The 26,716-nt window shown below is 44.7% G+C and overlaps 1 protein-coding gene and 1 long non-coding RNA gene across 2 annotated transcripts; one reads left to right on the top strand and one right to left on the bottom strand.

Annotated features, from left to right (window-relative positions):
- Positions 1-653: 653 nt before the first annotated feature.
- LOC131280627 (uncharacterized) lies at positions 654-19,879 on the bottom strand. The gene is made up of 3 exons (XR_009188294.2): positions 18,787-19,879; positions 2,289-2,518; positions 654-1,759 (listed from the first exon to the last, which is right to left on the bottom strand). It is a non-coding gene; the product is annotated as an uncharacterized lncRNA (long non-coding RNA).
- Positions 19,880-19,977: 98 nt separating this feature from the next.
- Positions 19,978-24,510, top strand: DUSP6 (dual specificity phosphatase 6). The gene is made up of 3 exons (XM_004459834.5): positions 19,978-20,929; positions 21,539-21,976; positions 23,038-24,510. The coding sequence occupies exons 1-3, from the start codon at positions 20,530-20,532 to the stop codon at positions 23,343-23,345; spliced, it is 1,146 nt and encodes a 381-aa protein (XP_004459891.1). The 5' UTR covers positions 19,978-20,529; the 3' UTR covers positions 23,346-24,510.
- The last annotated feature ends 2,206 nt before the right edge of the window (positions 24,511-26,716 follow it).

Raw genomic sequence — 26,716 nt, 5'->3', positions numbered from 1 at the left:
GTATGGAAAATGTGTGCCAAGCAGGTGATATTGTACGATTTGTAACAAATGTTCCACCAATGGGGTGTGTCAATAAAGGGGTGTTGTTTGAGAATTCTGCACATGTGCATGATTGCTTTATAAGTTTACAACTACTGTCATAAAAAATATAGTTAAAAAATAATAATAGGGTGGGTTTGGGGGAAAATACACCAAATATAAGATAAGGACTATAATTAGTAAGATTCTGACAATATTCTTTCATAATTTGTAACTAATATCTCATGACAATGCAAGGTATTGGTGGAGGGTTGATGTATGGGGTCCTTGTATGATGTTATGCATGTTTGCTTTGTAAGTTCACAACTTTTACTATACACTTATTGTTTATGTATGTTCATATATAAATGATATAAAGATAATAATAGGTGGGTTGGGGGAAATACATTGGTTAGTAATAATATTTTGGCAATGCTCTTAAATCATTAAAAATGTTTAAAAATAATGCAAGGTACTGGTGGTAGGGTGAGGTACCCGAGTCCTATATGATGTTATATATATTTGTTTTGTAAATTCACAACTATTACTATACACTTATTGTTTATGTATGTTTATGTATGAGTGATATACTTCAATAAATTTAAAAAAAATTTTTAATGTATGCACTCAGGCAATTTTTGCTGGATGATTAGATCATTTTATTTGGTACAGTTCAGTCACCTGTACTTCATTTCAAATAAATTTTTAAATTCAGTTTCTTTGCCAACAGAACATGCTTGATAGAAATACCTCATAATCGATTTAGACTGCTTCACCAGTTTTATGCATTTTCAATTTAAGGAAACTACAATTAGGATATTTTCAATGATAAAAAGAACTCCATTAAGCTGCCACAAATGTCAAGAGTTCCTGGCCATACTAACAGTTATGTAATTGTTCTGGAAACCCCACACACTGGAAGAGGCCTACAACACCAGGCATGACTCATCAAATACTTCTATGCACATACTCTCTCTAAAGATGTTTTTCAAAGAAAAAAAAAAAAGACAAAATATGGTACATCAAATCAAAAAGTTCTTTCTGTAAGACTTTGGAAAGTATTGTTGCCTCACATGAGAGCATTAGAGGCTGCTGCTGTTTTCATTAATAAAGCTGCCAGATGGGCTAGCATTAAAACAGGTTGAAACTTTGAAATCTTTCCTGAAAAAAATAAAAGAATAACAAGGAATGCGTGGGTTCTCATGTTTCCAAATGGTCCTCATTTCCTCTTATGACTTTATTCTCAAGTTTCTTTTTTAAAAGTTGTGGCTGGTGGCATGTGATGGATGTCCTACGACCTTGAGCAATGCTAAGGAAAATGGTAAATGTCCTAAAATTTTAATCAGTACAGGAGGACCTGAGACCCCAAGAGGAAGGCTCATTGGGAGCATCCGCTCCAAAGGCTATTATTCGATGTCTTCCATGAGCCCAAATGCTCAAGCAGAATTTACCAAAGTATACGGCATAATCTGTATCCCTAAAAGCATCTGTTGCTACCTTCAACACCAGGGTGGTGTGTTTTGCATCAGTAATCATCAGAATGGAGTTTAGGACCCCAATTAGTGGTGAGCCAAACCAGACTTGGCAAGATGGAGACTGGAGCATGAGGGTTTGGGGGGCAATTCTGCCAAGCACTTGGAGCAGGCTGTAGATGGGAATTTCTGTCTAGATGGTGGAGGGGAGAGTTCAGTCAGATGGTGGCCATGAAGGGCTTTCAACAAGAGGTCAACTTGTGTCCCACCTGTGGAGAGGGCAAAAAGAAAGAATCAGACAGGCGATCCCCATCACTGAGCTGAGCAGCCTAAAGTTGGGCCCCAGGGTTACAAGAATGGACTTGAGCTCTGAGCAGGATGAGAAAAGAGCAAACAGAATTCCTGTCTTAGAGAAACTTAGAGGCAGGAACGATGTAGGGGCAGGAACAAACAGAAACCTAGTTCTCAGAATTGCAATACCAGGTAGAGCCTGTCACAGAAATAAAATGGAAACTTTGCAGCTGGAAATGGGGCAGGAGGTCAGGCCAGTACCTGGAGCCTGGCTGACCCAAGACTGAGTTACGCCAGCTACTTCTGTTTCCTCTGAGTAAGAGCAGACCTGGGCCCAGTGCCTGGGGCAAGGCTGACCTCCAAGGTAGGGTTCCTGGCTTCAGCCCAGGGTTGGAGCCTGAATTCAGGGGACAGAAACCAGGCACAGTGGATGCCACACCAGAGTTCCTATGGCCCCCAGCCCTGTTTTTCACAACTCTGTCCCTTTTTGCAAGGTGTTTTAGTTACCTGGAATTCCTGAGCCCAAACTCCTAGGGCTGCTCAACCTTCAGGATCTAGTTCAAAAAGTGCCTGCTCTGGGAAGTTCTTCCTTTTTCCTCTGGGCTCCCAAGCACTTCATATACATACATCTCCATTATGACACCTGCTGCACTGTGTCTGGTCCTGTTTTTCTTTGCATGTCTCTCCCCAGTTAGCTTTCAAGCTTCTTGCAGACAAAACTTGGCCTGTCCTGAGTCCTGCACAATAACAAGCATAGAATAGGTTCTTTTTCTTTTCTCTTTTTTTAAATGTTATATTAAAAAATATGAGGTTCCCATAGACCCCCCACCCCCCTCACCCCACTCCTCCCACATCAACAACCTCTTGCATCATCATGGGACATTGATTGCATTTGGTGAATACATTTTGGAGCACTGCTGCACCACATGGATAATGGTTTACATTGTAGTTTACATTCTCCCCCAGTCCACCCAGTGCATCATGGCAGGACGTGCAATGTCCAGCATCTGTCCCTGCAGTGTACTGCACAATAGGTTCTTAATAAATGTCTCATAATGAATAAATGAATTGAGTGATTGAGTGACAAGTGTTTATTACGTAATGAATCCATCAGTAAACATGAATGCATGTTAATTCTATGTCTTGACATGGAAGACAAAATACTAACAGTAGCTAACATTTATGATGATCCTATTTCATCTTCACAAGTGAAGAGGTAAGTGCTATTATAACACCCATTTTACAGATAAGAAATGGAGGCATTGTACTGAAATTTTTAAGAACTAGGTCTGATTTGGGACCTTCATGTTCTGCTCAACAACAGGTTCTCTCCCTTCCTGTGCCCTTTACTTGCCACAGGGGATATGGAGTTGTGGTGGGGGGAGGCATTGTCAGGCTCTGCTCGTCTCCTCCCTCCCTCCTCCCCTGCATAATGGATTAACCAAGAGAGTATGTCCAATGCAAATCATCTTGCCAGGTCCCAAGAGATGCTCTGTCCTTCTCTTTCCCCATGGGAGAGGCTAGACTAGAATGGGCCAGAGCCCTCCAATTCTCCCTTGAGCTCTTTACTCTGCTAGCATTAGGGTGTGGGATGTAGCAGAAACCGAAGTGTATCTACCACTTTCCAAGGACCACACGAAGTCCCCTGCATACATTATCTACCTTAGTCCTCACCTCACCCTGTGAGGTAGGTTTCCTTATCCCCCAAAGTATACATGATATACCTGAGATTCCAAGAAGTTTCACAACTTCTCCAGCGTCCCACAAGCTGGAAGCAGAGCCAGGATTTGAACCAAGGCCCCTCTGCCTTCAACGTGAGGCAATCCAATAAATACCCAGTGTGCACCTCCTCAGGGGTGTGCTCACAGCCTCCCACGTGCTCCGTTGGCCCCAATGCTCCCTTGGTGCTGTGTGCACAGCCGTAACCACTTTCTCTGGCTATTGACCAAAGTCTTCTTACTAAAAAATTCACGGAGATCCCATTTGACAGCAACCTGCGAAGGAAGTCAGCTCTGACCATGAGTGGAATAAGGAGCGGCTCCCCTTGTAGAAAACCTCCAAAAGCCCTCCAAGGAGCCTCAGATCAAACTGGCTCATGGCCGATGCCCTTACCCTCCCTCTGTCTTGAGCCTCCTTCCCCTCCACTGGTTTCTTGGTCCCCACAGAATCCTCCTGACTCCTTCTGTTTTGTCCTCTTCTGCTCTGTAGTAATTCATCTGCTCAGAGTTTACATACAACCATTTTTGGTGACCTGTTTGGGACTGACGATATAAATGATGCACCGGGAGAGACAGGAGCACAGAGGCGGCATCCTGCACTGTTTGCTTTGGGAAGTTCCAGACTGTTTAATCAGCTCTACCTCATCCTAATAACTACAGATTCCACTTTTCTTAATGACTTTCCCCTCCTTAAATGCCTACACAGTTGTCTTATAAAGCAGAAGAATAGATGAATCATTCTCAGGAAATGGGGGGAGGGACATGTGGTTGGAATGGCAGATGGTGGGGTGTGTGGGCACATAGCTCTGTTGTTCCTTCCACCACCCTCTGGAAACAAGTCTCTTGGAAGTGTACATTCATGGAGTTGGGGGAGGGGGAAGCAGTGCCCACTTTCAGGTACTAGCATGTAAATCCACATCTGTTGTTCATCTTAGGATCTAAATTCCAGGCAAAGTGGGAAATTCAGGCTCAGGACTGGACTGGACTATTTATCCTGCCCTTGGCATTTTGACATTCAACCTTCTAAAGATAAAGCAATAAACTACTTTCAAGTAGTGGCAGCAGAATTTCTCATGCTATATCCTTTTTTCCTGTCCCCTGCTGGACATGAAGTAAACTTGTGGATGGTCTTCCTATGGTACAGTGCAAGCCCCCAACCTCTTAAAGGATTGTAGATTCAGATAAAAATATGGGTTACCTAGAAAAGATTATTATTGCTAGGGGGCTCAGTGGGGGCATGGAAAGGACAAAAAGGCATGAGATAGAGGGATAGAGAAATGCTCACATGAAGTGGAAAAGGAACTTGTTCTCCAACGATAGCTTCCGGCTTCATGTATGGAAATGACCCCAGTTGTGGTCTGTATCTTGGTAGCATCTTTCATCTGGATACCTAAAGTAAGTTTCTAGAATTCTACAACTGCAGGGGAATGTGCTGTTTCAAAGGTTCTAACTTTTTCAGAAGGCTTCAGTCCTGTTATTTCTAGGTACATTTCCTACATATACATCATCTGAACATATAGCGTAGGATAAGAATTTATTTTTATATTATGACACTTGTTTCATCCACAGACCCTTTTTTCATTGTTTATTCTTTCCCTACTTCAATCACCACCATCTGTCCCTCTGTACCTAGACCCATACTACAATCCACTGCAGAGGATCCTGCTATGAACATACAAATGTGCATGTCTAAGTTTCTCGTTCTTTTCGTTAGTCAGTAGGTGTTTTGGTAAAATATGCATCTAGAAGTTAGATTATATTTCTTAGGACAAATAATTATCTAACACTTGGAAACACAGCATCGTAGTTAAGAGTGTTTTTTAAAAATGAACACTCCTTTAAGAAGCCATTTTAATAAAAGTCATCTGATTAAAAATGAGTAAGCCCAGTACAGAAATCAACCTGAATGATCTTTTAGTAAAATATTTCGGCAATCATGAACCTTGATAGCAATAGAATTTCCACCCCCATTGTGATTTGGTGATTCATTTAATTTGGAAGTCATTGTATTAATCTCCACAAAAGCACTAATTCCTACATCATTTCATAGTTTGAAGACACGACTGAATGTTGGCAAGTTTTTGTCTCTTAAGATCCCCTGGCCCCAAGTGAGCCCTGGCCTTGGCCTCTCCCTGAATGCCAGCCTCCTGTGGGGAGATAGGCTTTGGCAGGACATCTCACCTGCTACAGCAAGAGCCTTGGTGGCTCCAGGGCCCAGAACTGACCTGACAAGATTCCTGCACCTCAGGACTGCTCTGCTCCTACCTATCCCAGGTAGCTGAGTGAGATGTGGAATCTGGCCTCCTCCATGGCTCCCAGAAGTGGCTGGCTAGCAACCCAGAAGTGGCAGGAAGTTCAACTTTGACTCAAGAGTCTAGAAACCCTCTCCCTTTCTCCCCTCTCTCAGCCCCACCCGACGGATTGTTGCACGGTGACTTGCAGGAGAGAATGACTGTGCTTTCTTAAGAAGTTATGCCCACCCAGGTCCTCAACATACCAACTTGTTTGCATTCTTCCTTCCCCACCTCGCCCTCCTTCTCTCCTCACTCTTGCAGCCCTAAGACTGCGCCTCCAACATAGCCTTAGCAAGTCATCGTTGCCTCAGGTTTTGCCTTCTAGGGAATTTGGCTTAGGCAATGATTTTTGCTTTTAAATTCTATGTTATAGCTTCAGTCTGGCCTCCTGCCTCCAACCTGTTTCTCCTGGGTAAGAGGGATGACTGGAGATCTGTATTTTCCACTAAGGTTAACTAGAATTGCTCCTGTGAAGTTCCCTAAATCTCATCCAATTTTCCAGTGAGTGAGTTTTATCTCATTCACAATATGACTGATGTTAGCAGTTCTTGAATTAATTCCTTCCACCCAGTCTGGTGTAGTGAACCAGAACGTCAGAGTTCCTCTTCCTATATACATCCCAGTATTGACAAACCTACTCCCTGACCGCTACCTTATTATCTTTGTTATTCCTTGTCTGCTTTGTGCTCTTAACTCCCACTGAATTCCTGATGAGTATAACCAGTTCAAACTAATATTCAAAATCCTTTTGATTCAGAATATTTTGCTCCATGTAAAATATGTGTCTTTTAATCACAGGCTAAGAAATACCAGCTACTCAAAGCAATGTGATATTTGGGGCTTGTAAACAAGACACTTTAAACCTCCCTGGATTGAGAAAGAGAAGGGAATTTTTCACTTCTCTGTTGAATGGGCAAGATAATACCTTCTTATGGAGTGGACGAGTGGGGGTGGGGAGAGGCCTTTAGACATTTTGTGATATTGTTTTTTCTGCTTATGCAGAAGGCAGGGACTGTGAATGCTAGGAGAGTCTATTAAGGCTATTATTTTAATGAGTTGAAATTCCTCTGAAAATCTGCAGATAATCTATGGCTGAGAAGGAGTGTAAAACAAACAACTCTTTTGGGATTAAACCAAAACAAACACAACACAGGACTCTTTGACCCTGAGCCAGGCTAAAGAGTGAGAATAGTTTTCATTGCAACTCGAGATTTAGGAGTTAAGAAAAGTCATCAGTGAGTTATGTACAAAATTATACTTTAGGATGAGCAAGTAGTTCTACATTTTCCTATTTGAAACCAATGACTGAGTCATATTATTTAAGTTCAGTGGCTACAGTGAACTTAATATTATGGTTGAAAAATAAGATGTAAAAAATAAAATATGATCAACTGAATAAAAAAAAAGGGCCATGGATATAAGTAGACAGTTGGTAGAAAAGGAAATTCAAAGTGTTTAACATAAGGAAAGATGTTCACAGCCTGATTCTTAATAAGAGAAATGCAAAGTAACGTTCCCATGGGACACCAATATTCACTTACCAGATTGACAAAAGGTTTGAGAGCATACTGTGTTGGCTAAAGTATGGGGAAATAGGCACTCTCATCCAACTGCTGGTCGGATTGCCAACTAGCACAATCTCTGAAGGAGGTGTTTTGGGTGATGGCTATCAAAGCTATAAATTTACATACTCTCATCAAACAACTCCACTTCTAAAAATTTATCCTACAGATACGATCACATACATGGTGAACAAGTATGTAAAACCTATTAATTGCAACTATTGCTTACAATAGCCAATAGATAAACCACCTCAGTATCTCATCAATAGGAAGACTGAATAAATTATGCTATGCCCAAGACATGTAGCCATTAAGAATGAGGAAGCTCTGTTTTCTGATAGGAACCCATCTCTAAAACATGTTAAGTGTGAACTCAAACTGCACTCCTGTATGTCTATTCTGCTACAGTTATTTAATGATAACATCAATAATAATAAATATATACACTTGAATATGCATAGAGTCTCTCTGGGAGGATACACAGGAATTGGTTAACAGTGGTTGCCTCTATGGAAAGGAACTGGAAAGCTAGGAGAAATTTGCTTTTAATCTATGTCACTTCTTTCCTGTAAAAATTTTTTTCCATACACAAGTATCACCTATTCAAAAACAAATGTTTTACTTTCAAGAGAATAAAAAATGTGTATAATGTGTATACATGTGAAAAGGGACTTTTCTTGGGCAGACTCTATCTTCTGTAGTTTCAAGTTACCTGAAAATAGCATGCACTTAAAAAAAAAAGTTAGTCCTTTTAAAGATTGAATCAGAAATTAAAATGAATGGTAGTCAATTTTACTTTAATAAATGGGTAAATCTTAATTACTTTCCATTTATAATAAATTCTTTCTTTTCAGTACAGCCATGTTTTTAGTTGTTTTCCTTCAGTTCTTTGCAGTAGAGGATCTATAAGTAGAGGATCACATAAAGTAGAGGATTTATGTGAAAACCAGACTGTGATGTTGTGATATTTGTACTGCCCTTAAAATAAGTGCTAACGTGTACAAGCATTAAAAGGGGTTATTCTTTTGTATGTGTAATTTCCCAATCACTTTGTGATGAATTTCACCAGGTTTTCCAAGAAATGCATGTCATGACAGAACAGATGAATCAGAGTAAATTACTGTACTAGAGCAAATATTTCCATTTGAAATATTATTTTATAATAATAAAATATTTTATTATTTACATAAGTGTAGTCCAGAAAGCATAAATTATCTTCACCTTATATATTCCTGACATGTCTTTTCATTATGTCCTTCTGCAATGATTTGGTTTCCATATATAAAATACAGTGCTTTGGAGTTCCTCATAAGTTCAAATTATCTAGTCCTGGGGATGGAAGGGCTGCAAATATTGTCTAACAACCTTCCTTTTGGATCATTGTTGTTGTTTTTTTTATTTTATCCTTTTGGATCTTGAACTCTGATACTGTTATAATAGCACACTGAATCTTGTAGCACCCTCTCTGAGGCCACAGTCCTACCTCTTACCTTCCTGAGTGCCCCAAGTGATTTATCTTTTTATCTTTCAGAGTATCTTGCACCAACAGCAAATATATCAAACATGGATTGCTTAAAAGGTTGAGGACAATGTCATTTTGGCCAAACAAAGTATTTCAATCTGTAGGCATTTGGTGAAAATGCCAATGTTAACTCTTCCAAAAAGGGCAGAGAGTTCTGCTGTGGTCCAGGAGAGTGGAATGGAGTTCTAGTTATGGGGCAGGGGCCAGACGGGCAGCAGATGGAAGAGGCATGATGCGGTACCCCTCACTGTGAGATGGATTGTGCATCCCAAAGGCAGAGTCTTAAAGCGTTAGGATCAATAGGGCAGTTGACTGCTTAACTCCTTGTTCTACAAGTATGGGATCCCCCTATTGCACACCCCATTTCAGCTGGAATACTTTTTAACATTCCTTACATTTTTGTTTATAATGGAAAGCAATGCGAGTACAGGCTTTTCTTTGCAAAACTCACTTTAGAGAACAGGGATTATGAGCCATTGTTTTGTAATGGCATCCTAAATCTGACAGATCCCTGAGGGAGAAATGCCACTTCCTGGAAAGGGAAGGTTTAGGATTTCTGCAGAAGCTTCCTCCCACCAGGACTTCTGTCACTTGTACTCAACTTTTAACTTTTCTGTACATTAGAAAATGTTTATAATAAAATATTAAGGGAAAAAAAAAAGACAACGATGACAAAACAAAACAAAACAAAAAAGTTAGGGGAGAAAGGTAACTTCTTTCCCCAAGAGGAATTACACTCCTGGCATTGAGAATAGTTATCCCTCTTTCCTGGCTACAATTACAATCACCTCTAGTATCTCCCTGTGTGAGGTAAGATACGTATTTTGTCATCTTCTATTAATAGGGAGGGATTCTGAGTCACAGAAGGGCTGAATTTCAAGCTCCAGAAATAAGAAAAGTAAAGCTAAGCAAGATGATTAGTATATTATTTTAGGAACAGGACAACTGGAAAATAAGGAGCAGTCTGGTATAGCATCATTTTCCTGGAAAATTACAATTGGTTCCTAATTGCTTTTCCTGCCCCATTTCTATTTACCTTTGTTACTAGAATTAAATTCTGAAATCATGTCACACCTTGTATAAATGTCTTTGATGACTTCTGACCATCTAAAGAAAAATCCTAAACTCCTTAGCGTGACATTCAAAGCTCATTTCCATCTGGCTTTAAACGACCTTTCCTTCACTACTCTTTCCCCTTCCATACTGCCATATGAATAGAAGGGAAGGGGAACTCTCCTTATCCACAGGGTTCTAACTCAGATCCTCCAACATGTCTCTGGGACATTTCTTTCTTTCTTTTTTTTCTCTCCCCTTCCTCCTCCACCCCCCCCCCCCCCCAGTTGTCTGCTCTCTGTGTCCATTCACTGTGTTCTTCTGTGACCGCTTCTAACCTTAGCAGCAGCACTGGCACCGGGAATCTGTGTTTCTTTTTGTTGTGTCAGCTCTCCGTGTGTGCAGCACCATTCCTGGGCAGGCTGCACTTTCTTTTGCACTGGGTGGCTCTCCTTACTGGGCGTACTCCTTGCACGCAGGGCTCCCCTATGCGGGGGACACCCCCTCGTGGCAGGGCAATCCTTGTGCGCATCAGCGCTGTGCCTGGGGCAGCTCCACATGGGTCAAGGAGGCCCAGGGTTTGAACTGTGGACCTCCCATGTGGTAGGCGGATGCCCTTTCCATTGGGCCAAGTCCACTTCTCCGGGACATTTCTTAACACCTAACTCCTTTACCACCGCCTGCCATTTCCTCCTCCTATTTCTATAGCACTTCCTTTCTATTGCAATTTTAGCATTTATTTATGCTATATTCTAGCTACCTAACCTTCTGAGTCAGACTGTCATTTTGTGTGTGTAATAACACCACCTGAATTTACTCATTGTCCTATGCCCCAGCAGCCAATTCCATTCTAGGCACACAACTGGTGCTGAGTAAACATTTGATGTTGTTATCAGGAGAGACTTTCTTTTAGGCAAACCCATAGACAGACACATTTATGCCTGGTTTTGGGCCTCTTGAAAAGAAATCAGAGTGTATGCCAGTCCATGTGCTGGGCTTACAAGGGAAAGCTAACTAGTCATGTTTAACATGGCATTTTTCTGTTTTGAAGTTCTGAGACTTGTGGGTAAGTAGTACTATTTGATTCATTTTTCCAGTTAACCTTCAAGAATGTTTCTTCAATTGCTGACCAGAGCCCACTGGTGAGGAATCTGGCTCTCTGGGATCCCATTCAGAGCCTCTGTAAATGTGTCTACCCTCATAAGCCTCTCCCAGCTGCTGAACTAAAATACAGTTGCTCAACAACTTCCCAGGTCTGAATCAGATTCCCTATAGGAAAGGTCAGGGTGTGGACAGCCGGCAAGTACATCCAGATGCTTCTCTACATTTAATTTTAAGATCAACTGGTCTAGCTGGGAAGCCTTCCTTAGGGCTCATTGGAAACTTCTCCATGGGAAGGGGGACTGCTGGAGGACAAAGGCGGTGAAAATGAAGACAGTGATTCTCAACCCAGGCAGAATATCAGAACCTTAGGAGAAATTTTTGGAAGGGAGGGGGTGTGGAAACAGCACCTGGTTCCTACCTTAGATCAATTAAATTGGTATCTCTGGAGATGGGACTTGGACATCTTTCTTTTTCAAAAGCTTTGCTTTGGAGCCTATGTTGTTGTTGAATAAATGTGAGATGCTTTCAATAAAAATCAGGAGCATCTAGTGGCCAGAGACACCTGATTTAGGCTGCACTCCTCACCATACCCTATCTCACTCTCACTGTAAAAGCAAATCTCTAACCAAATTTAGCTAGATGAAAAAAATACACTTGAGCAGGTAGATTCAGCCATGCAAACTGTGTGTGGCTGGGGAATGTTCTTTCTCTAGTCCTCAGTACTCTAATTAATAGCATCTTGCATGAGAAGCCCAATACAGTATTGCTCCAACTTCAGAACCGGTGGGTCCTGTGGTCTGATCAGGGACAGGATTCTAGGTGAAGGTGAGGGTGGCAATCCCCAGTGCTGATATTCCATCAAAGAGCGTCACAGCTAATTATTCATCCCTAATGCAATTAGAGTACTACATTACTTATACTAAATTACTTAAAAATAAATACCATACAGATAATGTAACAAAAGGGCAGAGAAATACCAGAATAAAGGCTTTGCCTTGGAGAAACTAGTTAGGCAGGGCCTAATCTAGCAAGGGTTTAGACGTCTGGGGTTTGGGTTAAGAAGCTAAAACTTCTGGTGGGTCCAGAAAAATCTGACAGGTTTACACGTAAGGTGCCCACTTATCAGTCATGTGATTAAAAACCCTCAAATCATACATGCGCAAAAATAACTACAGAAACGGTGCTAAGCAGGCAGTCTCTTTATTTAAGACGGAGTATGTGGCTTCCAAGCATAGCACCCTTGGCCTACAAATGGAAGATTCCTTCCAGTCACGGGAAAGTGACTCTCAGGCCTGGCTCGGGGCTGCCCCTCCCCCTTCCCCATCCGAAAGGCATCTGCAGCGTTTAAAGTCTGAGAGAAAAGGAAATTCCCAGAGGAAGGCATTTTTAAGATGCACACAGACTTAAAATCTCAAGAACCAAAATATAAATGGGTGCTCCCATCAGTAACAGGGAACCCAGAGCACTAAGAGACAGTGGGTACACAGCCTGGGCCAGCAGACTTCCATTTCCCTTCCCACAGACCCAGCAGTTAACAAAAACAACTGTGAGGCAGCAGTGAAGTAGTGGGGGAAAGTACCAGCTACTTGAGCAGGCAAGTCCTCAACTGCTGGGAAATCCCTCAGATGCAATCAGCATTCCCATTGTCCTCAATTTATCCAGGTCTCTCAGCACAGTGAAGAGAAACCTTGATTTCTGGACTACTTACAGAAGCTAAGAAGGGTGGTAAAGCAAGAGGCTCTGTTCATCAAAGAAAATTTCCCTATCTTGTATGAAATATTTTTCTATTTCCAAGAAGAAAATTAACACTGTGATGCTTTTCACTGTTACCATTCCTTTCCAGCAAGGTCAATAAACAGTGTTTCAGGACTGTTCCTACTGCTTTATAAGTATCACTCATCTATTGCAATAGCCCATTTTACAGAGAAGGAAACAGACCAGAAAGAAAACATGGCTAGAAAGTAGGGGAGCCAGGAATAGAATCCAGATTTTTTTTTTTGCAGAACTCCCAGTCTTCACCACCAAGATAAAATTTAACAAGTGATGTAGAAGATGCCACCTTATAATGGGGTGAATTCACAGCAGGTTGCACAGAGTCATGGTTCAGGGTCACCTTTGTGGGCCAAGTGATGGCATATCTAAAGAGGCTTAAAGGATTGAGATGTGAGTTTGAATTCTGGAATAGTTAGCTAACATTTGAGCACATGCTTCCAAAAATTGTGATAATGGTATAACTGACTTGCAGAATATTAGAGTTTGATATACATATAAAAAGCTTGATGTCCTCATTATGTCACTATTTTCATGAGGTATTCAGACAATTTGTAATTAACTCACCAAATGGCCTAAAGTAATGCTTCTTAGACTGGGGCTTTGGGGTTCCACAATTTCTTCTTGGGGGATCTGTAAATTCTCAGGTTTGAGAAATTGCATTAAAACATTCCTTGCATCATGGATACAAACAGTCATTTCCACTGATGGCTGAGCCAAAAATAGGCTAGTAGGAAATGGCATCTACCTAGAAAAGTAATTAGTTTTCTTACATAACAGCAACATACAAACAGTCATTTCCACTGATGACTGTGGCAAAAATAGAGTGGCGGGAAGTAGTATCTACCTAGAGAAGTGATTAGTTTTCTTACACAACAGCACCATGTACTGCTTACACCTGTGTAAATAAAGGCACTCAAGATGGGGAGAAAAGTCACCAGAGGCAATCTGGCCCTCACGAGGAGGCACGAGGCAATGTGCCCACATGCAGATACAGCGTGGCTAAAGCCCAGCACATGGGGTGCTTTATGACAGGCCTGGCAGGTTCTGAAAAGATGAATACCTATTGTCCCTCACCTCCCTCTAGGGCCTGCAAGGCAATGGGAGCCCACACTTTCCCACACTAAGGGTCACTGCTGGGGCTCTGGAAATAGTACAGTGGGAAACAAAGTGCTGTCACCTTTAAAAAAAAAAAAAAAGAGGCAAGTGAGCTGGCTCTACTGCAAAATGCCAACTTCCTGCTGATTTCTTACATACACATTTACATAGACTTTTACAGTTCCTATTTTGTGAAAAGGTAAGATGGAAGAATCAATGAATGTATTCCCAATGTCAAGAAAGGAACTAATGGGTCTGAGAGAAGAAATCAAAACTATCTTTAATGTATTTCCTTGCTAGAGACTGTATGGTTTCAAAAAGTATTCTAGATAAAGCCTCTGTGGGATTACAGATGTGCATTAATCTGCATTTCATCAGGTGATGGGAAACAGAAAGGCAAGAAAGCTGACAAAGACCCTAATTTTTAAAAAGTTGGGTATGATTGGGGTCGACACCTGAATTTCCATTCTGGGAAAGTATGAGTGTGTCACCTCATTTACAGGAAAGCTCCGACCACTCCCTACATATCCCTGTGGACATAGTATGACAGTGCTCCTGCCCAGGTATCTTAGTTACAGACCAACCTTGCCTGCCTCCTCTGTCTGTCCCCTGTATTGTTTGGGAGAATCGTTAACTTGCACTCAATTAAGGCCCTCCAGTTCCTCAATCGAAGGAAAGCTGCACAGAGCCACCATGTGTAAAAAGCAGCAGTTTGACTGCAAACCAGCACCTGCAGTTCCTAAGCACTGCCTTCTGTGGTATTTCAATTTGGGGCTCATATTTGAAACTCTCTTTGATTTTCTTTGTGCAGAACCTATCAACGCACATGGCCTGTATTTCCTATGAGCCAAACCCTCTTGGGTCCCACAATGCCTGCTGTTCAGACATATCTTACCCTTTGAGGCACCTGTCAGAAGCCCTTGGTGAGTTTTGTGTATTCCATATGTCCTTTACGCTAAGTCAGACTAGTTCCAACATAACCTCCAAACGCAGCTCAGTTCTCTTCTGAGGTTTGCCGCTCTGCAAGTCACTGTCACTTTGAATGCCTCTATAAAAATCTCACTTAGAGATTCCTCTAAAAGTGAATGTTGATATGCCATGAGACATTTCTAGCCAGATCTTCCCAAACACCCTCTCTCTATTAGCTGAAAATTCACTGAGCTATTTTCACATGATGTCTTAATAAATATCATTATATTCATCGAGATTACTCCAAGATGATTAAAGGTCATGCTAACCCATTTTGGGCTCATAAATTACAAGTGTCTCCAAACCTAGGAAAATTTCTGTAAAGCTGGAATGCTTCTTCAGCAGCCAAGTGAGAATTTATAACCAAAAGACTTATTAACAACTTTCAAGGAGCTTTTCTGTGGAAACACCGGGACCCATGAAATTGCTTCTGTGTACTTTAGAGAACAGGTTCAGAGATGACCTGCTGTTTTCTCCAATTTTTAAATACAGCCCTTTCCACAATGATACCTTCAGCAAAGGTCTTCAAATAAGGATACCTACAGTTCTTCCAATTGCTAGAACCAAGAAAGTAAAATCAGAGGCAGATTTGGCTCAAAGGACAGGGCATCCGCCTACCACATGGGAGGTCCAGGGTTCAAACGCAGGGCTTTCTGACCTGTGTGATGAGCTGGCCCACGCACCATGCTGATGTGCACAAGGATTGCCCTGCAATGAAGTGGTGTCCCCCACATAGGGGAGCCCTACGTGCAAGGAGTGCACCTCATAAGGAGAGCCACCCAGCGTGAAAAAAGTGCAGCCTGCCCAGGAGTGGCAGACAAGAATATAAGCAGACATAGAGGAACACACAGCAAATGGACACAGAGAGCAGACAACTGAAGGGAGGCAGGGAAGGGGAGAGAAAAAAACAAAAACAAAATCAGAGGCATGTGCTACACTTTTTTTTTTTAAAGATTTATTTTATTTATTTCTCTTCCCGTCCCCCACCCCACCCCACCCCACCCCACCCCAGTCGTCTGCTCTCTGTGTCCATTTGCTGTGTGTTTTTCTTTTTGTCCGCTTCTGTTGTTGTCAGTGGCCCGGGAATCTGTGTTTCTTTTTGTTGCCATCTTGCTGTGTCAGCTCTCTGTGTGTGTAGTGCCATTCTTGGGCAGGCTGCACTTTTTTTCCCGTTGGGCAGCTCTCCTTACAGCGTGCACTCCTTGCGAATGGGGCTCCCTAAGTGCAGGGCACCGCTGCGTGGCACGGCACTCCTTGCGCACATCAGCACTGCACATGGGCCAGCTCCACACGGGTCGAGGAGGCCCGGGGTTTGAACCGTGGACCTCCCATGTGGTAGACGGACGCCCTATCCACTGGGCCAAGTCCACTTCCCTACACTTTTCATACATCATCTCAATTGTCTCTAATTCTCACAGATCCTTGAGGGGTATATAAATGTTCCTGGTTTTACAAACTGCTATCCCTTCCCTGCTTTATTTTTCTCCATAGTACTTTGACTTTCTAATACACTGTATCATTAATTATTTTGTTTATTGTCTATCCTCACTAGAATGTAAGCTCCAGGAAAGCAGGTATTCTTGTCTGTTTTATTCACTGCTGCTTTTCCAGGTCCTAGAATGAATGAATGCCTGAGGACTAGAGATTCTAAGACTAGTAGTGGGAAACAGCACTGAGATTTGAACCCAGGCCCATGTACTAATGTTGAGGCACTACATAACTAACGGTAGCAGTAAGGATTACAATCTAACATATTCTTTAAGGGAGAAAGAAAATGCAACATTTAGTGATTGGTTGGCTAAAGAAGAGGTGAGGGTAGTCAGAAAAAACTACCACATGTTAAAGGAGCACGGAAATAAGCCTCATCTTTTGATTCCTGAGATCTGGGAGAAGAGAGCAACAGAATAAGAGGCTGGAAAAGGCTGGCCGTCAAAATTGAAAATGTAGACCTTGAAATTCTTCAAATTTAGGCAGGAAACAGCAGGGGCAATGAGTATGGTGCCCACAGCACCCTGTAATCCTTAAGGGTTTGGAAATAACCTGGCTCTAGGTCCTGGCTACTGTGTGACCTCACGTAAATTCCTTAATCTCTGTAAAGGGAGATAATTTACACGGGCTGTCTAAAGAGTGACTGAATTATGAATGCAGGCCCATAAAGCAAGACCACACCCCTGATGTAGAAAATGCCCAGTATACATTACTATTTCTATTATGTCAGTTTACTTTGGCAGAACAGGGTGTTTACAAGGGGACCAGTGGGGAGAAGTTAGAAAGTAGCTGGATGCATTTGTTCCTTAATCATGTTAAAGGATTTTAATTCTGCTCTAGGATAGCATCTGCTTTGCTTGACAGCGGAACTGGAATTTATTAAATTGATTAGGGAATTTCCTACAGCTGTGCTGCAAAGGAGCTAATGCCAGGAGGGATTTTAGGCCTCAAATGGTTGACTATGGGATGGAAAGAAAGTACCCATGCCATTTTGCAGGTTCCCAATTCAGAAGGATAGATATCCCCAGCTAACATGTTACAACATCTCGCTGTACCCATTCATTCATCACAGCGACCCTAAGACGCCAGCAGGCATTTTTATCCTCATTATTCCCACGCGGAAGACTGTGGCCTAGAGCAAAGGCTATCACCAAGTCTGCAGAGCTAGGAATGGGTGGGAGAATTCAAATCCGGCCGCCTCACTCGAGTCCCACGCTCATCACGTTTTAAGACCAAGCGGTCAGACTGCCAGTTTTACCAAACGTGACGTGGAGGACAGACATTTCCGCTGCAGTAGGGGTCCAGGCAGTAGAGAAGCATGGATAAAACTAAATGTCTCGATCTTCAGGTGTGTTAAATGTTGGGATTATCCTCCCACGTCTCTGCTCAGACTCAAGTAACAGCAATTTAAAAATAGATGAGAAACCACCTTCCCTCCCTGCAAATTCTGCTGGAGGCCCCGATTCAAAGATTTTTGCTCATCTCAGTTCCGCCGTGGGGCATCCTGCCTCTCCCCCTCTCCATCCCAGTATATCTCCGTGACTGAAATGTCGTGAGGTGGGGACGACTGTAACAGGTGGGCGCGGATCGGGGGTGTCAGCTCCAGCGCAAGCCTCCCCCAACTAGCACTGGAAGATTTCCAGTGGAATAAGCACGGCGGGGGAGCCTCGTTCCAAGCTCAGCCCGAAAAAGGCGCGGAGAGAGCAGTGCAGCAACCCCCACCGCGTCGACCTTGCTCCTGCGGGGGCGGCCTGCCTGCCGCAGAGTTCCAATATTGGCAACCCGGGCCCTGGAGCCAACATTCCCCAAACCAGGGCAGAGGCGGGCGGCTAAAAATGCCAATTGCACAGGAGTCTTCGGCAGGCGGGCCCTTGGGTGGGGGATGACGGGCGAGGGGAGACCTCGGATCTCGGGCGCCCTCCGCTACGCCAACGGTGGGCGCAGAGTGCGGAGAGTGGCGCCCGGCAAACTAGCTCGCGCTCGGCCCTTCGCCCGCTTCCGCCGCGCCGGCCGCAGCAGAAACAATGAGCGCTGTCTCTTCCGACGCGGGTTAGGGAGTGGAGGCCGGATTAGGGCCCGCGCCTTCCGCCCGCGGCCCCCCTCCCCCGGCGCCGCGCCGGCCGCACACAGGTGGTTTTCCGCTCCGGAGGAACAGGCCGAGGCTCTTTTATATAACAATAGCGCTCTGCGCTCCCGGAACGCGCCTCTCCGCCGCCGGGGCCCCTCCCGGCTACGCCTCCATCCGGCAGCCCGCTCGCCCGCCACTAAAGCACCTCCGAGGCGGGCAGGTCGCGGGCCCGGCCAGCACCTCCCCAAGTTATCTGCTTGCTCTGCAAAGCGCAGGGACATTTCCCGCGACTCCCCCGCCCGCCTTGGGAGCCAAGGAGCCCCAGGAATCCTCCTCCTCGCCCCTTACCCATCCCACACCTCCACGAAGCTCGAAGGCCTGCCCTGGGTCCCGCACGTGTCCGCGGACGCCCCGCACCCGCCGACTGCGAGACTGTGGCAAGGGGCTCGACGCGCACGCGCAGCCGGTGATCCGCGTGCGCCCGAGGCTGCACTGGGGGGTCCGGGATGGAGGAGGTGGGCAGGGGAGGGGGCGGCCAGGCGGGGGCGAGGAAGCGCCCCTCTGGCTAGACTCCCGATCTTCAGTAACCAATCACTGAGCCCGCCTGCTGAGCCCCCGCAGCCTTGCGTGAGGACTTTCCTCCTCCCTGGTTGAAGGCAGTCCGAGCCAGCTTGGCCCCGCATGCCCTCCCGCGTCTTGCTCAGGCAGCTTCGCCAGGCCGGCTCCTGTGGTCGCAAGCCGAGGGAGCTGCGCAGAAATGATTAACGAGCGCGACCCCCGCCCCAGCGCGCGGTTGGTGAGAGGGGGCTGCCTTGAATCCCTGGAACAATGGCTCCTAACGCCCCACGTCGCCGGAGCGGAATAAAAACCCCTGGCCGCCCAACGACCTTATTTCTGCAGCTTCCATCGTTTTAAACATGTAAATTAAAACACCAATAAAAAAGAGCTTTATTCTGCTTTTCTGGACAACCAGACATTTGTTTGTTTGCTTGCTTTAAAATGTTTCAACAAAATCCTGGTTTGTTTCGAAAGGCGTTGGATTAGCATTTAACACCTCATCGGTCACTAAAGCCCAGGCAGTTCACCAGCCCCAACACAGTCTCGGCTAAAAGAACATCAGAGCAAACAGAGCTGAACTTTTAAAACTGGCAAATAAATGCCACACACCGCTTAAAGGAGGGCAGGGGGTTAAGGCGAACTCGGGTCCAAATGAGTTTGAAGAGAATAAAAAGGGAAAGAAAAAAAAAATCCAACTAGCTCGCGAGCACAGGCGTCACGAACAAGGGCTTTTGTGCCTGCTAATTGCACCATTTGTGCGCAAAAGTTCCGAGGCGAAGTGTGAACTCTCAACAGAAGGAAACATGAGACAACTGAAGTGCCCTGGTTTATGTGCCCTGCTCCTCCTCCGCCGCCGCCGCCTCTTCTTTCTCCTTCCTCCTGCCGAGCCCGCCGTTACAGCTTGTTTGCACTGGGGCTTATCCGGAGCGGAAATTCCTTTCCGTTTTTGTGAATGACAAACTCATTAACAATTCATCAACACAACCTGTTCCAGCCGGCCCGTCCCCACGGCAACAGCCCCTTCCGCAGCGCGCTCATTGGCTGGCCTGGAGAATGTATCCATTGAGACGTTCGCTGTTTGTATCCATTGAGGAGCTGCCTCGCGCAGGGGGTGTGCGAGGGCTGAGTCCAAGAGACCGGGAGCCAACCGAGCCTTGAGTAATCCGATGAGAAAGACGCCCGGCTGGATTTGAGGTGCAGCTTTGGAGGGAGGGATTAGGAGCCGCTGGACTTGCCCTCCCCTCGTTTTTCAGTAGCACGGAGTCCGAATTAATTGGATTTCATTCGCTGGGGAGGGACAAAACTGTCTGGGCAGCTTCATTCACAGAGATTCATTGACACCAAGAGCCGCTGCAAACCAGTGCGGAGGCAACTGCCGGCTTCACTTCGGTCTCGCTTTCCCCAACCGCTAACCCCGGCTTGGGAAGGGCAAGGCGGAATCATACCCTGCTCTGTGAGCTGCGGCTTTGCGCGGCGTGCTCGGCCTATGCTTGCCCCAAGGGGCGTCTGGTAGGCATCCTGCCCTTGCTTGCAGTTCGACCCCCATGATAGATACGCTCAGACCCGCGCCCTTCGCGTCTGAAATGGCGATCAGCAAGACAGTAGCGTGGCTCAACGAGCAACTGGAACTGGGCAACGAGCGGCTGTTGCTGATGGACTGCCGGCCGCAAGAGCTGTACGAGTCGTCGCACATCGAGTCGGCCATCAACGTGGCTATCCCGGGCATTATGCTGCGGCGCCTGCAGAAAGGCAACCTGCCGGTGCGCGCGCTCTTCACTCGCGGCGAGGACCGGGACCGCTTCACCAGGCGCTGTGGCACCGATACGGTTGTGCTCTACGATGAGAGCAGCAGCGACTGGAACGAGAACACCGGCGGCGAGTCGGTGCTCGGGCTGCTGCTCAAGAAGCTCAAGGACGAGGGCTGCCGCGCTTTCTACCTGGAAGGTACGTTTCCAGGGCTTTGCGCGCGGGGCTGGGCGCTGGGCTACGGGCTACGGGCTGCGGGCAGTGCGCGCGGAATAGAAATGCTCCTGTTGCGCACCGCCAGAGCTTGGGAGTCGCACTGCCCGGCCAGGGCCAGGTCACCCGCTCCGGGATGGCAAACGTCGTGCGTTCTGCACTGGCGAGCCGGGCCGGCGCAGAAGCCTCCCGCTTCCGGCCGCTAGCGCGGGCCCTTTCTTTCCAGTGAGCTCTCCCCTTTCTACCCGGAACATCCGCCACCTTCCCCTGTTCTTTACTTTTTGACTTTGTATTAAGATTTGCAAAACGGGACAGGTCTTTTGGGTGCAGAGTAATACCTCCTAACGTCCCGAAATATTCAGAAAAGTTGCCATTTTGTGCGTTTCCGTCCTCAATAAGAGCTCCGAGCGGGAGGCAGCCGGTTTGTTCCACTCTGGAGGGTGCACGTTTTAGTGTGTTCCTCGTTTATTTGACTGTGTGTAGGGTGGTTCATTAGGTATTCGTGGTGTTTCCTGCGCCCGGCTGCGGCTCTCCGGAGCTGTGAAAACTACTACGAGAGCTCAGGTTACAAGATTGCTTTTCTCGTCCTGGCAGGTGGCTTCAGTAAGTTCCAAGCCGAGTTCGCCCTGCACTGCGAGACCAATCTAGACGGTTCGTGTAGTAGCAGCTCACCGCCGTTGCCAGTGCTGGGGCTCGGAGGCCTGCGGATCAGCTCCGACTCCTCCTCGGACATTGAATCTGACCTTGACCGAGATCCCAATAGTGCCACGGACTCGGACGGCAGCCCGCTGTCCAACAGCCAGCCTTCTTTTCCGGTGGAGATTTTGCCCTTCCTCTATCTAGGCTGTGCCAAGGACTCCACCAACCTGGACGTGTTGGAGGAGTTCGGCATCAAGTACATCTTGAACGTCACCCCCAATTTGCCGAATCTCTTTGAGAACGCAGGAGAGTTTAAATACAAGCAGATCCCCATCTCGGATCACTGGAGCCAAAACCTGTCCCAGTTTTTCCCTGAGGCCATTTCTTTCATAGGTGAGGCTAATGAACAGTCATTGCTCTGACTTTCAAGTGCAGAACTCTCAGCCACTCATAGAGTTTAAGCTTTTAATCGTTCTTACTGCTTGCTAATTTGTCGGATTGCAGGTCTCTAAAGTTCCCAGAGTGTTCTTAACACAGGTTTATTTTCCTGCTGAAGAAAGAAAAAATGCTTTTGACATGACTGCAGACCACAGATGTATCTGTGAAATGCTTTCTGTTTCTGGAAACTTTGAGTTCAGTCATTTGATCAAGGTTGATAATCAGATAACAAAATATTCCCGCAGTCTTTGGACTCCCGGGAAGGTCTCCACGGGAAGGGCTCAACGACGGAAGTTCTCAGTGTAGATAGGAGTTCTAGCATTGCTTTATAGTTTCAAAAGACCTAGGAATTATTTTAGGAGATATCGTTAATTGTTGAAAAGAGGTATGAATGCTAAATGTTGTGATCCAGTTGACTGATACACTGATACCAGTAACAGTGAGACACTGCGGTAACATGAACCCGGCAGGAAGAACTGTGGGCTGCAAGCCTGCGAGAAGCGAATCTCCAGGCATTGTAATGCATTTCCTTTTACAAAGGAACTCATTTTCAGGCCATGTCGACATCCTGTTCCTCCTAATGGGCTGTCCCCTGTGACTTCCCTCTCTCTTTTAAAATGCCTGAATACCTCCATTGTTAGCTGCACAACAGTTGGAGAATAATTTAATAGACCCTTGCAGTCTGCTTGTCTGTATAAAAGGCATTCACGACCATATTGCAGGGTTGCTGGTATTCACATGCTGAGGCAAAGAATGCACACATTAAGGAGTTTTTTGTTGGTAGAAACTTAATACAAAAGCTCCCTTTTCAGAAAATATCTGAAATATGTAATTGTGCCCCAGTGTACATGTTTTATCTCAATGATACATTTTCTGCTGCCTGCGGGGCTCAACCTCCACACGCGATTATTTATCTTAAAAAAAAATTTTTTTTTAAAATCAGTGTTTAGACTGATCATTCACACAGGGTGGTTTTGTTCTACTGAAATCTTGCCTTTCTTTTTCTGTGTTCACAGATGAAGCTCGGGGCAAAAACTGTGGTGTCTTGGTGCATTGCTTGGCTGGCATCAGCCGCTCGGTCACTGTGACTGTGGCTTACCTTATGCAGAAGCTCAATCTGTCAATGAACGATGCCTATGACATTGTCAAGATGAAGAAATCCAACATCTCCCCCAACTTCAACTTCATGGGCCAGCTGCTAGACTTCGAGAGGACTCTGGGATTGAGCAGCCCCTGTGACAACCGGGTCCCAGCTCAGCAGCTCTATTTCACCACTCCCTCCAACCAGAATGTCTACCAGGTGGACTCCCTGCAATCCACGTGAAGGGGTTCCACCTCACTGGGGTGTATTTCTTCCTTCCACAGTTTCTCTTAGCAGCATCACTCAGGCTGCTTTCTTTGTGTGTGGCCTCAGGTGCCCAAATGACACCAATTGTCTGTATTAGACAAGGTTACCAAGTATGGAATTGGTTATCACAAAGGGAGAGATTTGCTCCTTTCCCTTTGGAAGAACAGAACATACTGTATAGACATAGGCAGTAGGTTTTCTGCACCCGTGTGAACAGCCTACCCATGCAGGGACTGGAATTCGAGGACTTCCAGGTATATAGGGTAGGACCAAATGGTAGGGTAGGAGCCTGTGTTCTTTAGGGCCTTGAATGGCTGTTTCCTTTTGCATCCGGAACTATTTATTGTCTTCAGTGAAGACTGATTCAATTTTGCATATAGAGGAGCCAAAGAGAGGTTTCAAGCTCTGTATTTGTGGTATCAGTTTGCAAAAAAAAAGATACTCCATTTAATTATTGTAAATATTTGATCTTAAATCACTTTGACAGTGTTTGTTTGAATTGTGTTTGTTTTTTCTTTGATGGGTTTAAGAGAAATCATCCAAAGGGAGAAAGAGCGGTATGCCACTTCTTAAAATAAAAACTAGGAAATTTTGCTCTTTTCTAATCCAAAGGGTATATTTGCAGCATGCTTGACTTACCAATTCTGAATGACCTTTTCATGGACGATGTTATCACTAAGACTTTGTTAGGGTGCAGTCTTTAGTCTCTTTCATATATCTTCCTTGTAATTTTTTTTTCTATAATGTAGTTTGACTATGCCTTACCTTTGTAAATATTTTGGCTTGTGTTGTCTCAAAGGGGATATCTGGGAAAAACACAGAAATCATGGGCTAACTTTTTTTTTTTTTTTTTAACTTCAGCTGTGCTAAGCAGTATATTACCTCTGTACAAAATTCTTCAGGGAGTGTCACCTCAAATGCAATACTTTGGGTTGGTTTCTTTCCTTTTTTAAAAAAATTTGTATAAAACTGGAAGTGTGTGTGTGAGCATGGGTACCCATTTGATAGGTAAAAAACATGATTGTGAAGAAGGGAGAGTTAAGTTGCTCCATTATGTTCATGTTGTAAAGTTTTGAGCTGGCATTTATTATAAGAAAGTTAAAACCTTAAATTATTAATAAATAACTATTTTGGCTATTGACTGGTATTGTGTTTGATCTCTTTAGCAGTACCTACATGTGAAGTTCACATTTTAGGAGAAATTTTTCAGTGGGCACTGTTATAATATCAGCTTGTAAGGTACATGGGGGATATTAGCAGGACAAATTCTAATATTTGAAGCTATTCTCAGAATGTCTTTCATGTGCCGTTTATGAAATTAATCTTTGCTTCAAATAAACTGACATCATAGAATGAACTGGCTGCATCATGTATATGGAGAATATTCTCAATGAATATTATTCCAACTTATTCAGGAAAATCATAGGGACAAAGAAGAAAATTGAATGCATAAAGTATACCTTGTCAAAGGTATGAGATTAGGATATTCATGAATGGTAATAAAGAGGGTTACCAGAGTGACAAGGTGACAGCCACAGTGCTAACCTTTCTCCTTCCTTGTAAAGAATGCTTAGAAATGCTGGGGAGAAAGCAATTATACCTGCAAGTTATCCTACTATGAGAATAATAATCAGGTAATGATGTCTCCCTTCTCATTCCCATGCAAGACATTTCTAAGCGCACTCACTGAGACTGGATGTGGCTTTAGAACTCAATCCATCCACTTTGGCACTTGAGATGAAACTTTCGCTCTAATGTGCTTTGTGCTAGGCTGGTTGAAGTTACTCTGAAAAGCTTCATTCAAAGTAATTGCATAATATCCGGTGATTTTTGTCTGAGACCTCTTATCTCCCCCTGCGTAAAACATCCAAACCCCAAAAGTAAAGGGCAAGCATGTAGAGGCAAAACTAGAACATATCTCACCTATCTTGTGGGCCCTTTTCATGTGAACTCAAGTCTCTTCATCTAAGGTGGCAAGGAAGATGAGCCTTTCACCCACATGGAACATTGAATATCCATTGGATTATTTGATAATCTGCATTTTAAGAGGAAAGTGGCTCTCTTTCTATGGCAATTGAATCAAACTGTTCAGTGTGATTTTCAGCAGCTAAGCATGTATAAAAGGCAAGCAGAAACTGCAGAAAAATACCAGTCACTCTCTTCTATTTGGGTGCCCCAAGTCAGCAGGAGCTCAGAAAGGAGAAGTGGGTTGCAGTTCAACTTGGCTCCTGTTAATCCAGTTCTGAACCGTTTCCGCTCCTGGCATTCCCTAAACTGCCTGTTCAAAGTAGGGATTTGCAAGCAGCGTTAGCAATTTCCTGTCCAGCTGCAGCTCAAGTAGCTGCGAGCCTCCCCCATCCCCTCCTTCTTTTCTCTTTTTCTTTTCCTTTCTTCTTTTTCTTAAAAAAAAAATGTAGGCCGTGGATAATTTTAGTGCATTTCCTCTTTGTGGATTATCATCTCCTTGCCTTCTAGAACCTGCATACATTGAGTTCCTACTGCTCAGCTCAGGCAGACAGCTGGCCTCCCCCAGCACTTCCTCTCGTTTCACTGTGGGTTTGTTGTTAGTCCACTTCTGAAATTAATAATGTTTTCTGGCTAAGTGCCACAAGCCATTACCACAAAGGGGAAGTAACACATATGAATAGCAGGAAGCCATGCAGGGTCACAGTGTGAGCTGAACCTGTGGAGAGAGTATAATTGAGCCTGGTTCATTCAGCAAGTGTCTGACAACAATTTGGGGGGTGGGGGCTTGCTGCATTTAAGCAGCTCAAGCTGTGAAAAAAAAAAAGTTTCCAATAAATTGGTAGCAAATGGTCTTTGTCACCGGTCTGAATAAGAGAGAGCGAGCAAGAAGAGTTTAGGACCCCCATAAAGTTGCAAGGTTTGGGATTTCTGCCCCCTCTCCTGGCATATTGTTTAATAAGGCTGGTGAACAGAGGGGCGCCAGCTTCCCTCTGCTCCCACAAAGGGGCTCATGTTAAATGGGTGGTTTTTATGGTTCACAAAGGCCAGATGATTCAAAGAGCTATTTTCTCTTTCTTTCTCTAACTTCTATGGAAGGTGGAAAGATGCAACTGACAGCATGAGCCCCCTCCTTGCTCCGCGGCTGCCTTTCTCCTGGCCATATCTCGACTCCTCTAGCTCCTTTGTGCTCCTGTGAAGGCGATCGTTTTGCATCTTAGACTTGGGCTGCCTCCTGAATGGAGCCTGCACGGTTACTAGGGCAACCTTTACAGCAGCTGCTGCTCGCTGGCCTCCCTTCTCACCTGCTGTCCCCATTAATGGCTTCCTCAGGTCTCTGAGAAAGCAAGAAAACCTTACCCTTGCCTTTCCTGCAGCCCCTT

This window comes from Dasypus novemcinctus, chromosome 12 (genome assembly GCF_030445035.2).
Source record: "Dasypus novemcinctus isolate mDasNov1 chromosome 12, mDasNov1.1.hap2, whole genome shotgun sequence".
Taxonomy (NCBI): Eukaryota; Metazoa; Chordata; class Mammalia; order Cingulata; family Dasypodidae; genus Dasypus; species Dasypus novemcinctus.
The sequence above is the reverse complement of the archived record's forward strand: the minus strand, read 5'-3'. Positions and strand labels throughout refer to the sequence as shown.

Coding starts and splice junctions, on each gene's coding strand:
- DUSP6 (XM_004459834.5), top strand. CDS start 20,530: ATGATAGATACGCTCAGACCCGCGCCCTTCGCGTCTGAAATGGCGATC. Junction 20,930..21,538: donor CCGCGCTTTCTACCTGGAAG/GTACGTTTCCAG, acceptor TCGTCCTGGCAG/GTGGCTTCAGTAAGTTCCAA. Junction 21,977..23,037: donor TGAGGCCATTTCTTTCATAG/GTGAGGCTAATG, acceptor CTGTGTTCACAG/ATGAAGCTCGGGGCAAAAAC.